This window comes from Heterodontus francisci, chromosome 32 (assembly GCF_036365525.1).
Source record: "Heterodontus francisci isolate sHetFra1 chromosome 32, sHetFra1.hap1, whole genome shotgun sequence".
NCBI classification, from domain to species: Eukaryota; Metazoa; Chordata; class Chondrichthyes; order Heterodontiformes; family Heterodontidae; genus Heterodontus; species Heterodontus francisci.
This window is the reverse complement of record NC_090402.1, coordinates 6,410,281-6,423,732: the sequence shown is the minus strand read 5'-3', so window position 1 is coordinate 6,423,732 and position 13,452 is coordinate 6,410,281. Positions and strand designations below refer to the sequence as shown.

The following is a 13,452-nucleotide window of genomic DNA, read 5'->3' as shown; positions in this document are numbered from 1 at the left end:
AAAAGCTACAGCTAATTTGCACACAGTAATCTCCCACAGGCAGCAGTGTTATAATGATGAGTTAATCTGTTTTAGTGATGTTCAGTGAGGGATCAGTCAGGATACCAGGTAGGGAGAGCTTCCCAGCTGCCCTTCCTGAGAGGGCAGATGTGGTCTTGGTTAAACATCTCATCTGAAAGACAGCACCTCTGACAGAACACTCAACCTTTTAACTCGGAGGTGAGAGTGCTACCTCTGAGCCATAGCAGACACACTTGAACAATCTAAGCTGAACTGTATTATCTCAGTGGAGGCTGAATTACTGGCAGAAGTCTGACCAAATATAACACTTGTTGCACTAATTTGAAACTTTAATCTTTTGACTAGGGCAGCACAGTGGCGCAGTGGTTAGCACCGCAGCCTCACAGCTCCAGCGACCCGGGTTCAGTTCTGGGTACTGCCTGTGTGGAGTTCGCAAGTTCTCCCTGTGACCACGTGGGTTTTCGCCGGGTGCTCCGGTTTCCTCCCACAGCCAAAGACTTGCAGGTTGATAGGTCATTATAAATTGGCCATTATAAATTGCCCCTAGTGTAGGTAGGTGGTGGGGTTGTGGTAGGGAATATGGGAATAATGTATGATTACTATAAATGGGTGGTTGTTGGTCGGCACAGACTCGGTGGGCCGAAGGGCCTGTTTCAGTGCTGTATCTCTAGACTAAACTATAAATTAGTGATTGATTTGTTGGCCCTTTGTGTTGTTGATGAGAGAGTGGCTTTACTATATTTGAAGATTTTTCAAAAAATAAGGATTAAACATCAATGCAGATGGAATATACCTATTGTAACTGGGTTTGAAAGTTTTAAATGGTGTATAGGTTTGGTCCATCAACCTGCGACATCACGCAACAGTAGGAGGGCAGCCCGAGACACTGATTCCCCAACTTGAGTTTCCAATTGCTGCTGCACTGTGGAGAGGGTGGGGAAATATGCCAAGTGAGAATTCATTTGCAGAATAGTGATGTTTTGGGAGTAGGTTGCCTGCTGACTTTTACTGCTGTGACTTGGTGCTTAGTATAGCAGAGGTCTGATAAAGGGAAGAAAGCAAAATAAAGCATACCACAAAATGCCCATTCAGAGCCTTTGATTATATACTTTATAAATAAGCTAATCAACTGATCTGATTCAGTCAATTATAAGCAGACTGAACACAGACACAAGACCTTGCCATTGTCTGTTTGCTAATCAAATTTAGGTTTTAGCCTTGACTCGGAGAAGCACTCTTATTTCCGAGACTGAAAATCATGGGTTCGACCCCATTCCAGAGACTTGATCACGTAATCCAGACAGTGGGAATGCTGCCCTGTCTGAGGTGTTGTCTAGCAGATGAGGTGTTAAATGTTAAACTGAGGCCCTGCCTGCCTTCTCAGGTGCATGGTGAAGATCCTATGGCACTATTTAAAAATATTTATACCTCGGCCAACATCACTAAAACAGATTATCTGGTCATTATCACATTGCGGTGTGTGGGACCTTGCTATGCGCAAATTGCTTGCCTTGTTTCCCTACATTACAATAGCGACTACACTTTAAAAATGTATTTCTTTAAGTGTTTTGGAACTTCCTAGGGTTTTAAAAGGTGTAACATAAATGTCAGTCCTTTGCTTTCTTCCCATACACAGTTTTGTCTTTAGCCTCCCGCTGGGGCCGATTCCATTGGCTCCCCTGTGTACTGATGCTCAGATTTATAGCGTGCACCCTACCTGTCACGGTCACAGTGCTCGTGTTGTAACTTGCTTTGTTGGGTGCAGGCAACTTTTTTCATTACTTCATTGTTTACTCTTTTCCCAGCTGATACCTAACCTGTTGCTTGTACAATATGTTCCAAAAGCATCCAACATTCTGGGATTAGTAGTTAATCATAAACAATTCCAGGCAGATGGTGTATCCAATCATCTCATTCTTGTACCCCTTTGGGATAAATATTTCCAGGTATACAGATTCATCCACCACTTCTGTCAGCTTGCCATTGAAGTCCAATTACTTGAGTTTACCTTCATCTCGGTTGTTTCTTATGCGACAGGTATAAACTGCAATGAGTAGCAAGCTGACTTCATAAATATACTGGTTAGCCAATTTTTGCCTTTACAGCGAGTCTACAGCACAGAAACAGGCCAGTCAGGCCAACTTGTCTATGCTGGTGTTTATGCTGCACGTGAGCCTCCTCCAACCCCCCTTTATCTCATCCTATAAGCATAATCTTCTATTCCTTTCTCCCTCATGTACTTATCCAGCTTCCCCTGAAATGCATCTATGCTATTCACCTCAGCCACTCCCTGTGGTAACGAGTTCCACATTCTCAGCACTCTCTGGGTAAAGAAGTTTCTCCTGAATTCCCTATTGGATATTTTAGTCATATATTTATGGCCTCTAGTTTTGGTCTCCCCCACAAGTGAAAATATTTTCTTTGTGCCACTACATTATCTTTAGGACTTCTATCAGGTCAGCTCTTAACTTTCCCATTTCTAGAGGAAGAGCCCCAGTCTGTTCATTTTTTCCTGAAATACCTCTCAGTTCTGGTATCATCCTAGTGAATCTTTTTTACACCTTAATCAATGCCTTTATATCTTATTTATATAATGTGGAGACTAGAACTGTACACAGTACTCCCAAATGTGGTCTAATCAATGTGGTTCAATACAAGTTTAACATGATTTCAGAAAGTGCTAGAAATACTTAGCAGGTCTGGTAGCATCTGTGGAGGAAGAAGCAGAGTTCACATTTCAGGTCTGTGACCTTTCATCAGAACAAAAGGTCATCAACCTGAAACGTTAACTCTGCTTCTTTTGCCACAGATGCAGTCTGCTCTGCTAAGTATTTCCAGCGCTTTCTGTTTTTATTTCAGATTTCCAGCATCTGCAGTATTTTTCTTTTATTTAACATGATTTCCCTGCTTTTAGATTCTCCTCTTCCAGAAACAAACCCCAGTGCTTTGTTTACTTTTTAATCAGCCTTTAATTCTCATGGCTGTGTGTAGGAGTAAAAAGTTCTTTTCCAGGGAAAATGATGTGGTCGAAATTGAAAAGTCTTCTGCTTTCCTCTTTTGTCTCCCCACACTGTTTCCCCCCCCCCCCCCCCCGCACCAATGAAACATGGATAAGCATTTTAAATGAAGCAAAGCAGGTAAAAGTTTCTGAGAGCAGTGATGAAGCTCAGTTGGGAACACTGTCACCTCTGAGTCAGAAGGTTGTGGATTCAAGTCCCACTCTCGAGGCTTGAACATAACAATCCAGGCGGACACTCCAGTGTAGTACTGAGGGGATGTTGCACTGTTGGGAAGGGCCTCTATTAGGTGAGTCATTAAACTGAGATCTTTTCTGACCTTTCAGGTGGATGTAAAAGATTCCATGACGCTATTTAGAAAAAGAACAGAGGAGTTCTCCCTGCTGTCTTGGCCAATGTTTATCTCTCAACCAAAATCGCAAAAAAGTATTATTTGATCATTATCACATTGCTGTTTGTGGGAGCTTGCTGTGTGCAAGTTGGCGGCTGTATTTCCTACATTAGAGCACTTCAAAAAGTACTTCATTGGCTGTAAAGTGCTTTGGAACGTCATGAAAGGCGCTATATAAATGCAAGTCTTTCTTTAGTTCTGGCTAACTTCTCCATCACCATGCTTCACCTCTAAGCAACTTGAGAGGGAAAAAGATTGTACGCAGCTTCCTTTCAGTCGTGTTTTCAGTTGGGCCTTGCAATAAGAATAAGTCTGCAAAATTTATAGTTACCTATGTGTATATATGGCAAAGCATAACAAAGCATTATATAATTTAATCTGTCTGAAACTCAGTGGCTTTTTGAGTATTTTTCTGGGGGCATTAGATACCAAAACAAGGAAGTGATGTTCAATTTGTAGAAGACTTTGGTTGGGCTACATTTGGAGTATCGCCTGGAGTTCTGGCATCCCGTTGTAGGAGGATATTTGAGTCATGGAAAGGTTCCAGCGAAATTCACTTGAGTGATACCAAGAATGACGAGTTATGATTTTGAAGCAGAACTTGAAAAATTGGAGCATTTACCAGAGGATTAACTGAATTTTTCAGAATTATAAGAGACAGTGAAAGGTTATTTCTGCTGGTTGACAAATCATTAACATATAAGCATGAACTCACCAGCAGATTTAAGGCAGAAGCTGGGAGAATATTTTTCACACAAAGGGTTATTAGAACTAGGGGTAACTAACCACGTGCCTATTGAAACAACACTATTACATATTTGAAAAGAAAGATTTTAGGAGGATATGGGAGAGGGAAGTTGGATTAGAGTAGATGTCTCTGATGTGAGCTAACACAGGCACAGATACAGTGGGCCAAATGGCCTCCTGTGTTGTAACTTGTAATGATTCAGTAATCCACAGGACATTCATCTAATAAGGTGATATGGGCCTGGAACTCACTGCCTGAATGAGTTATAGAGGCAGAAACCCTCATTGCATTTAAAAATTACTTGCATATGCACTTGAAGTGCCGTACCCTACAGGGCTACGGACCAAGAGCTGGAAAGTGGGATTAGACTGGATAGTGTTTTTTGGCTTGTATAGACACAATGGGCCAAATGGCCTCCTTCTGCACCATCAATTTCTATGATGAGCCTTTAACTTGATTACAGGAATATTAACAATGTTGAAGTATCTTGACAAGTTGCCCAATTTGTAAATGTTCCTGCTTTCAGTCAGTTTATTCAGTCATAGCTTTTCTTAAGCCATTTTTTTCTTCCTGTTCCATCTTTGGTTATTTGATAACCAACTTGAACAGTCATTTATAGGCCTTTGTCTGGCCATTCTGTAATTGGCCTTGGGCAGATGCGTGAGAATGGCTCCAGAGGGTCACATTGGCTACTTGCCTTCCTCTTCTCACTGTGGCTAATTGTCTGATCTTCATGTGGTGTCTCTCTACTACAGGTTAGCTAAAGTGTTTGAATCACTCCATGGCATCACTCCTCTATCTCTGTTACCTCCTGTAGTACTACTAGCCTGCCCTATAATTCTGGCCTCTTGGCGATTCCTCCTCTCCTCCACTCCAAACTAGCCGCCCAATCTAATCCCACCTTCCAGCACCTAGTCCATAGCCTTGCCAGTTACAGCACTTCAGATGCATGTCCAGGTACCCTTTTAAAAGAATTGAGGGTTTTTGCCTCCACCACCGTTCCTGGCAGTGAATTCCAGACACCCACCACCCTCTGGGTGACAAAGTTTTTCCTCATGTCCCCTCTAATCCTTCTACCAACCACCTTAAATCTGTGCCCCCGGTAGTTGACTACTTCAACGCTGCCTTTCAAATCCCTGACCACCACCATCTAGAAGAGCAAGGGCAGCAGGTGCATGGGAACACCATTGCCTCCAACTTCCCCTGCAAGTCGTCACCATCCCAATTTAGATATATATCGCTGTTCATTCATTGTCGCTGGGTCAAAATCATGGAGTTCCCTCCATAACAGCACTAGGAGTACCTTCAGCACACAGACTGCAGCGGTTCCAGAAGAACTACCACCACCTTCACAGTAACTCAGGTTGGGCAATAAATACTGACCCTGCTAGAGACCCTACATTTCCATGAAGTACTGGGGGATATTTTTCTATGTTAAGGTGCTATATAAATGCAAGCTGTTGTAATATTGGTAATCATCATCTGTGGAATTGCTGGCATGAATCTACAAGCTGGAGCTTGAGTAATTGCAGGATAATTACCTGTTACTGGGATTTTAGATTCAGCTTGCACAGAATAATCATTTGCCTGTTGACAGGTCGACTCTCGATGGAATGACTGTCAGCACAAATGTGGGAATGGACTGTTCCAAAGAAAGCTCCCTGGCTTCTTGCTTGCACAGTCTGGGTAATCTCTGAACCTGCCCAAAGCCAACACTTAATGATTATCAATGGCTGGCTGCCAGATCCCATGCAGTCAGCCTCCAGTTCAGCGCTCCTAATCTTGTTGCTTATAATTGGGCAACTATTGCTGATCCAGCAACAGGCAGACTCACTGATCTAAATCTATGCTGTTCTCTTACCATGTGACGAAAATTTTCATTATTTTGAAACTCTCTCGTATATTGTGAAGCTGAAAGTAAAACTGCAAAGTTGACCAGAGGGGATGTGCAGGCCAAAGCTTTGATTAAATGCAGGGAAAAGGAAGTACGTGGGTAGGGGAACTTGCTTCTCCTCCTCAGCAGAAAAGTCTTTAAGGGAAATATGGAGGGAGAAAGCCAAGTGGAATCAGAATGTCATTGTACCGCTCTAGTCAGTGTTGGAGAGTCTTTCTCACTGTGCAGTTGTCCATCTCTGAATTCAGCCAGTGCTGTTTGCCCAGAGAGCAGAAATGATATCAGAGGTTTGATTTAGCAGGGGAAAACATATCGGTTTGAAAAATCAAGTGTGAGTTTAAAAACAAAAAGGGAAACAACATTTTCAGAACCTGTGCCTAATAGGGTGTGTTTTGTAGATGAAAAATTAGACTTGTTTACCCTCTGATTATTCTACTCTATGGCTTTCCTCAGAGGGTGGATGATTTTTAAAAAATATTTGTTTTATGGGATGTGGGTGTCGCTGGCAAGGCCAGCATTGTTGCCCATCCCAAATTGCCCTTGAGGACATGGTGGTGAGCTGCCTTCTTGAACTGTTGCAGTCCACCTGGTACGGGTACTCCCACACTGCTGTTAGGGAGGCAGTTCAGGATTTTGACCCAGTGACAGTGAAGGAATGGTGATCTATTTCCAAATCAGGATGGTGTGTGATTTTGGGGGGGAGCTTGCAGATGGTGGTGTTCCTATGCATCTGCTGACCTGCTGTCTTGTCTACACAGATTCTGCTCCAATCTTTTCTTGGACTCCATCCTCCACAGTCCTCATCAGAGGTGCTGAGTGAATGATCCAGGGCCTCCCCACAGTAACTTAACGATAGTTAATTGAGCGATTCCATCTTTGAATCATAAAGCACAGAAAGAGGCCATTCGGCCCATAGTGCCTATGCTGGCTCTTTAAAAGAGCTATCCAATTAGCCCCCCCATCCCTGCTCATTCCCCATAGCCCTGCATTTATTTTTCCTATTCAAGAATTCAATTCCCTTTTGAAAGTTACTATTGAATCTGCTTCCAACACCCTTTCAGACAATGCATTCTAGATCATAACTTCCTACGTAAAAAAAAAATTCTCTCATCTCCCCCTCTGGTTCTCGAGGATAAAGTTTTGACCAGAAGCTTGGTCAAACATTTATGTTTTAAGGAATGTGTTAAAGGAGGAGAGAAAGTCAGAGGGGTTCAGGGAGTTAATTCCAGAGCTTCAGGCCTAGGCAGCTGAGGTATAGTTGGCAATTGTAGCATAGAAGGAGCCATTTGGCCCATTGTACTCATGCCTCTGGATAAATACTTTGGGGTATGGTCCAGTGCTGCTGTGAAGCTGTACACTGAGGGAGGAGAGGAGAGGTGGGGGCAAGGCTTGAATTGTAGCCAAGCCCGATCTGATCCTTAGCCTATGCTGGAAAGTGTAGATGTCAGATATCAGATAGTGGCCGGTAGGGAAATGTTAGCTGATTATATTTTTCCTTTATCTTGCTTAAGGCTGCCAAAGCAGATTGCAGCACTCCTGTTTCCTTTTGACTCAGTACAGGTTGTGGATCAAACCTGGGCCTGAATTTTTTGTTGGGGGCGGAGGCCCCGTCCACCAGCTGAAAAGTTGGTGGTGAGCCTGCCTTTGCCGGGCCTGAGGCAGGAAGTCCCGCCTAACTGACCTGCCGGCCAATCAGCGAGCTGGCAGATCTTCGTCCCAGCAGCACTACAGGGAGTGGTGGCCACTGCTGGGACTGCACCCATCCATCGGAAGAAGATGAAGGACGGTCCCGGAAAAAAGTTAAGTTTTTAGGGACTTGCTGGGGACAATTGGTTGGGCCCCGGTGAGGCGGGTGGGATGCTGTGCGTTGGGGCTTTGGGGGCAGCCCTCCATGGAGCACAAGGTTCCCAATCAGGAGGGTCCCCCCGCAGCCCGGAAGAAGGCCGCCTGCTTCCATCAGGCGGGCTTTTTGAGGCCTCAGCTGCCCACCAGCCGAGGGTAAAATACCTGTATTAGTGGGCAGAGGCCCTTAAGTACCAGTTAATTGGCAATTTATGGGCATTGATTGGCCTGGGGCAGGTAGGCTGTTTCTCGCCGCCATCACTCCATGTAAATTGGCAACGGGGGCGGGAGGGGGTTGGGAACGGCCCCCTCGCCTCCGAATCAATGTTAAGGCCTCCCAGCCGCTGGCTCACTCATTTGGGGGATGTAAAATTTCAGCCCTGAGCTTTCCTTGGATAAATGGTTCAGTTCCACCCTTGTCTATAGATTTACTAACTGCGTCATGTTCTTTTTTTATATGGTAGTATAATTGCACTGTTAATAATATTGATGTCTTTGAGACACAGGGTTGTGTTAGGAACATAAGAACATGAGAAATAGTAGGCATACGGCCCTTCAAACATTTGACTGAAAGTGGCATCAAGGAGTACTAGCCATTGCCATTGCCAAATTGAAGTCAATGGCAGTCAGCAGGAAGCCTCTCCACTGGTTGGGGTCATACCTAGCACAAAGGAAGATGGTTGTGGTTGTTGGAGGCCAATCACGACAGTCCCAGGAGATTGCTGCAGGAATTCCTCAGGGTAGTATTCTAGGCCCAACCATCTTCAGCTGCTTCATCAATGACCTTCCCTCCATCATAAGGTTAGAAATGGGGATGTTCGCCGATGATTACACAATGTTCAGTGCCATTCGCAACTCCTCAGATACTGAAGCAGTCCGTGTCCATATGCAGCAAGACCTGGACAACATTCAGGCTTGGACTAATAAGTGGCAAGTAATATTCTCGCCACACAAGTTCCAGGCAATGACCATCTCCAACAAGAGAGAATCTAACCATCTCCCCTTGACATTCAACGGCATTACCATTGCTGAATCCCCCATTATCAACATCCTGAGGTTTACCATTGACCAGAAACTGAACTGGACCAGCCGCATAAATACTGTGGCTACAAGAGGTCAGAGGCGTGAGTAACCCACCTCTTGACTCGCCAAAGCCTGTCAGCTATCTACAAGGCAAAAGTCAGGAATTTGATGGAATACGCTCCACTTTCCTGGATGGGTGCAGCTCCAACAGCACTCAAGAAGCTCAACACCATCCCCAGGGCAAAGCAGCTCGCTTGATCGGTACCCCATCCATCACCTTAAACATTCCCTCCCTCCACCACTGATGCACAGTGGTAGCAGTGTGTACTATATACAAGATGCACTGCAGCAACTCACCACACCTCCTTTGACAGCACCTTTTAAACCCACGATCTCTTCTGTCTAGAAGGACAAGGGCAGCAGAGGCATAGGAACACCACCAACTGCAAGTTCCACTCCAAGTCACACACCGTCCTGACTTGGAAATATATTGTCGTTCTTTCATTGTCACTGGATCAAAATCCTGGAACTCCCTTCCTAACAGCACTGTGGCCATACCTGCACCAGATGGACTGCAACGGTTCAAGAAGGTGGCTCACCACCACCTTCTCGAGGGCAATTAGGAATGGGCGATAAATGCTGGCCTGGCCAGCGACACCCACATCCCATGAAGCGAATAAAAAAAACTTGGCTGTTCTTCTACGTCATCTCCATCTTCCCACAATATCCCCATTTCCCTTGATTTCCTCTGTACCAAAAATCTGTTGATCACAGTCTTGAATATACTGAGTGACATTCACAGCTCTCTGGGGTAGAGAATTCAAAAGATTCGCAAACCTCTGAGTGAAGAAATTTCTCATCTCAGTCCTAAATGGCCGACACCTTATCCTGAGACTATGACCTGTCAAGCCCTCTAAAAAAAATTTATACATTACGAGAAGGAGCAGAGGCAGGGGGAAAATGCACTGCGATCACGTATCGGTACTGCAGTAACTGTGATCACTTTTGAGAAGTTATTCAAGAGGGTGGTATATGAGGTTGGTGAGGTAGCAGAGTGGAAAGCTGAAGATTTGATTAATCCGCAGATACCCTTTTCCAATCTCAGCTGTGCTAATGTGGGAAGGTATCATAAGAGCCCATAACCCATTGTCCAGGAGCACGGCAGAAAAAGAAAAACTTGCTATAGAACCTTTCACAACCTCGGCACATCTCAAAGCAGTTTACAGCAAATTAAGTACTTTTTTGAAGTGTAGTCACTGTTGTAATGTAGGAAACGTGCCAGCTAATTTGTGCACAGCAAGCTCCCACAAACAGCAACGTTTTCATGACTGGGTAATTTTTGTTTAGTGATGCTGGGCCGGTTTCTTTTTCTTTTGGGCCTCCTTATCTCGAGCGACAATGGATACGCGCCTGGAGGTGGTCAGTGGTTTGTGAAGCAGCGCCTGGAGTGGCTATAAAGGCCAATTCTGGAGTGACAGGCTCTTCCACAGGTGCTGCAGAGAAATTTGTTTGTTGGGGCTGTTGCACAGTTGGCTCTCCCCTTGCGCCTCTGTCTTTTTTCCTGCCAACTACTAAGTCTCTTCGACTCGCCACAATTTAGCCCTGTCTTTATGGCTGCCCGCCAGCTCTGGCGAATGCTGGCAACTGACTCCCACGACTTGTGATCAATGTCACACGATTTCATGTCGCGTTTGCAGACGTCTTTATAACGGAGACATGGACGGCCGGTGGGTCTGATACCAGTGGCGAGCTCGCTGTACAATGTGTCTTTGGGGATCCTGCCATCTTCCATGCGGCTCACATGGCCAAGCCATCTCAAGCACCGCTGACTCAGTAGTGTGTATAAGCTGGGGGTGTTGGCCGCTTCAAGGACTTCTGTGTTGGAGATATAGTCCTGCCACCTGATGCCAAGTATTCTCCGAAGGCAGCGAAGATGGAATGAATTGAGACGTCGCTCTTGGCTGGCATACGTTGTCCAGGCCTCGCTGCCGTAGAGCAAGGTACTGAGGACACAGGCCTGATACACTCGGACTTTTGTGTTCCGTGTCAGTGCGCCATTTTCCCACACTCTCTTGGCCAGTCTGGACATAGCAGTGGAAGCCTTACCCATGCGCTTGTTGATTTCTGCATCTAGAGACAGGTTACTGGTGATAGTTGAGCCTAGGTAGGTGAACTCTTGAACCACTTCCAGAGCGTGGTCGCCAATATTGATGGATGGAGCATTTCTGACATCCTGCCCCATGATGTTCGTTTTCTTGAGGCTGATGGTTAGGCCAAATTCATTGCAGGCAGACGCAAACCTGTCGATGAGACTCTGCAGGCATTCTTCAGTGTGAGATGTTAAAGCAGCATCGTCAGCAAAGAGGAGTTCTCTGATGAGGACTTTCCGTACTTTGGACTTCGCTCTTAGACGGGCAAGGTTGAACAACCTGCCCCCTGATCTTGTGTGGAGGAAAATTAAACCCCTGCTCCTCTTAGAAATAGTGCCGTGAGACCTTTTACGTCCAGCTGAGAGGGCAGACCGAGCCTCCGTTTAATGTCTCATCAGAAAGGCAACATTTCTGACAGTGCAGGACTCTTTCAGTACTGCACTGGGAATGTTAGCCTTGATTTTGTGCTCATGTCTCTGGAGTGTAGTTGAACCCACAACCTTCTGATGCTGACGAGACACTTACCCACTGACTCACAGCTGACACTAAAGTGCGGAGGAGTGAGCAAGCGAAGTGTTTGCTGCAACCACAACAGTTTGCATTCATATAGCCTGTTTAATGTAAAACGTTCAAGATGCTTCACAGTAGCATTATGAAACACAATTTGACACCAAGCCATGTGATGCTAGAGTAGATAAACATAAGCTTGGTCAAAGAACCAGGTTTTAAGGATCATCTTAAAGGAGGAGAGAGGTTGAGAGGTTTAGTAGGGAATTTCAGAGCTTAGGGCTGAGGCTGATGAGGTGGAGCAATTAAAATAAGGGCTGCACAAGAGGCCAAATTGGGGACGGTTGCGGGGCTGGAGGAAATTACAGAGATAGAGGGGGCAAGGCCCTGGAGGGATTTGAAAACGAGAATGAGAATTTTACAATGGTTACCAGTCTGGCAGCAATTCCAATGTAGGTCAGTGAGAACAGGGATGATGGGTGAATGGGATACAGGGCAGCAGAGCTTTGGAAGAACACAACCTTATTTAGGTTGGAAGATGGGAGGCTGGCCTGAAGAGCATCGGAATCATGAGGTCTAGACGTAAATGAAGCATGAATGAGGATTTCGGCAGCAGAGGAGATGGGCGATGGTTATGGAGGTGGAAGTAGATGGTTTTGGTGATGGAGTGGATTTGTTGTCGGAAGACATCCTGAGTCAAATGTGACGCTGAGGTTGAGAATGCTCTTGTTCAGCCTCGGAGTGTTGCCAGGGAGAGGGATGGAGTTGGTGGCTAGGGAACACAGTTTACGGTGGGAACCAAAGACAGTGCTTTGGTCTTCCCTGTATATAATTTCATTTCTGGGGTCTGGCCCAGAGCCGCAATGGCAGATTCCTGGGAGATGATCATCTACTCTCTCGGTCATGAGACAACTGAGGAATATTAGGGAGAAAATACTGTGTTTAAATAACGTTTTAAAATTTGCAGTGACTTTTCTTATAACTGAGTTGCACGGTCCTAATTATAGTGCAATTTTTCTTGCTCTCCAGGTGACTTCACAGGAAAGATTCTTGCATATTTAAGCCTGGTACCAGTATTTATCCTTTTTGGTTTCATCACACTCATCGTGTTCAAGAGGGAGCTGCACTCTGTAAGTCATGCATGTATTTCTCATATTGGAATCTGGGCGAGGTGCTTCCCCACCAAATGAAGCTGCTGAGATCATAAAGCTGGCACTGTAGGGCAGGGGGAAAAGACTTGGATTCCATTGCTCTGCTGCAGTGTGTGCTGGCACACCAAGGTTTAGCATCATGCAACCCATGTGCCTGTATGTTGGCTTTCCCAAGCATTGCTTAAAAGCAAAAGTTTTTGTTTGTGTTTCTATACATGATGCCTGACAATATAAGTGCAATTTCTGATATAAACACCCTTACTAAATCTGATTTATTCAAATGTTGTAGTTCATTTGAGGTATGGTAGCCTATCCACAGGCCTGGACTAGTGATCCAGTGACACAAGTTCAAATCCCACCACAGCAGTTGGGGAATTTAAATTCAGATAATTAAATAAATCTGGACTAAAAGCTTAGCATCAGTAACGGTGACCATGAAACTACCAGATTGTTGTAAAAACCCATCTGGTTCAGTATTGCCCTTTGTTATCCTTATTCAGTCTGGGCCTAAATATGAGTCCAGACCCATAGTAATGTATTTGGCTTCACTATCCTCTGAAATGGTCTAGCAAGCTGCTAGTTGTATTCAAGAAGATGGCTCACCACCACCTTCTCAAAGGTAGTTAGGGATGGGAAATAAATGCTGACCTTGCCAGTGACACCCACATCCTGAGAATGAATAAAAGAACAAATTTAGTCATAGCGTGA

General features: G+C 45.0%; 1 protein-coding gene across 1 annotated transcript in view; it reads left to right on the top strand.

Annotated features, from left to right (window-relative positions):
- Nucleotides 1-13,452, top strand: part of dolpp1 (dolichyldiphosphatase 1) — a 31,692-nt gene that overhangs the window by 4,728 nt on the left and 13,512 nt on the right. The window contains exon 2 of the mRNA XM_068012084.1: nt 12,623-12,723. Within this exon, the coding sequence (XP_067868185.1) occupies nt 12,623-12,723 (101 nt within the window). The remainder of the gene's footprint in view (nt 1-12,622; nt 12,724-13,452) is intronic.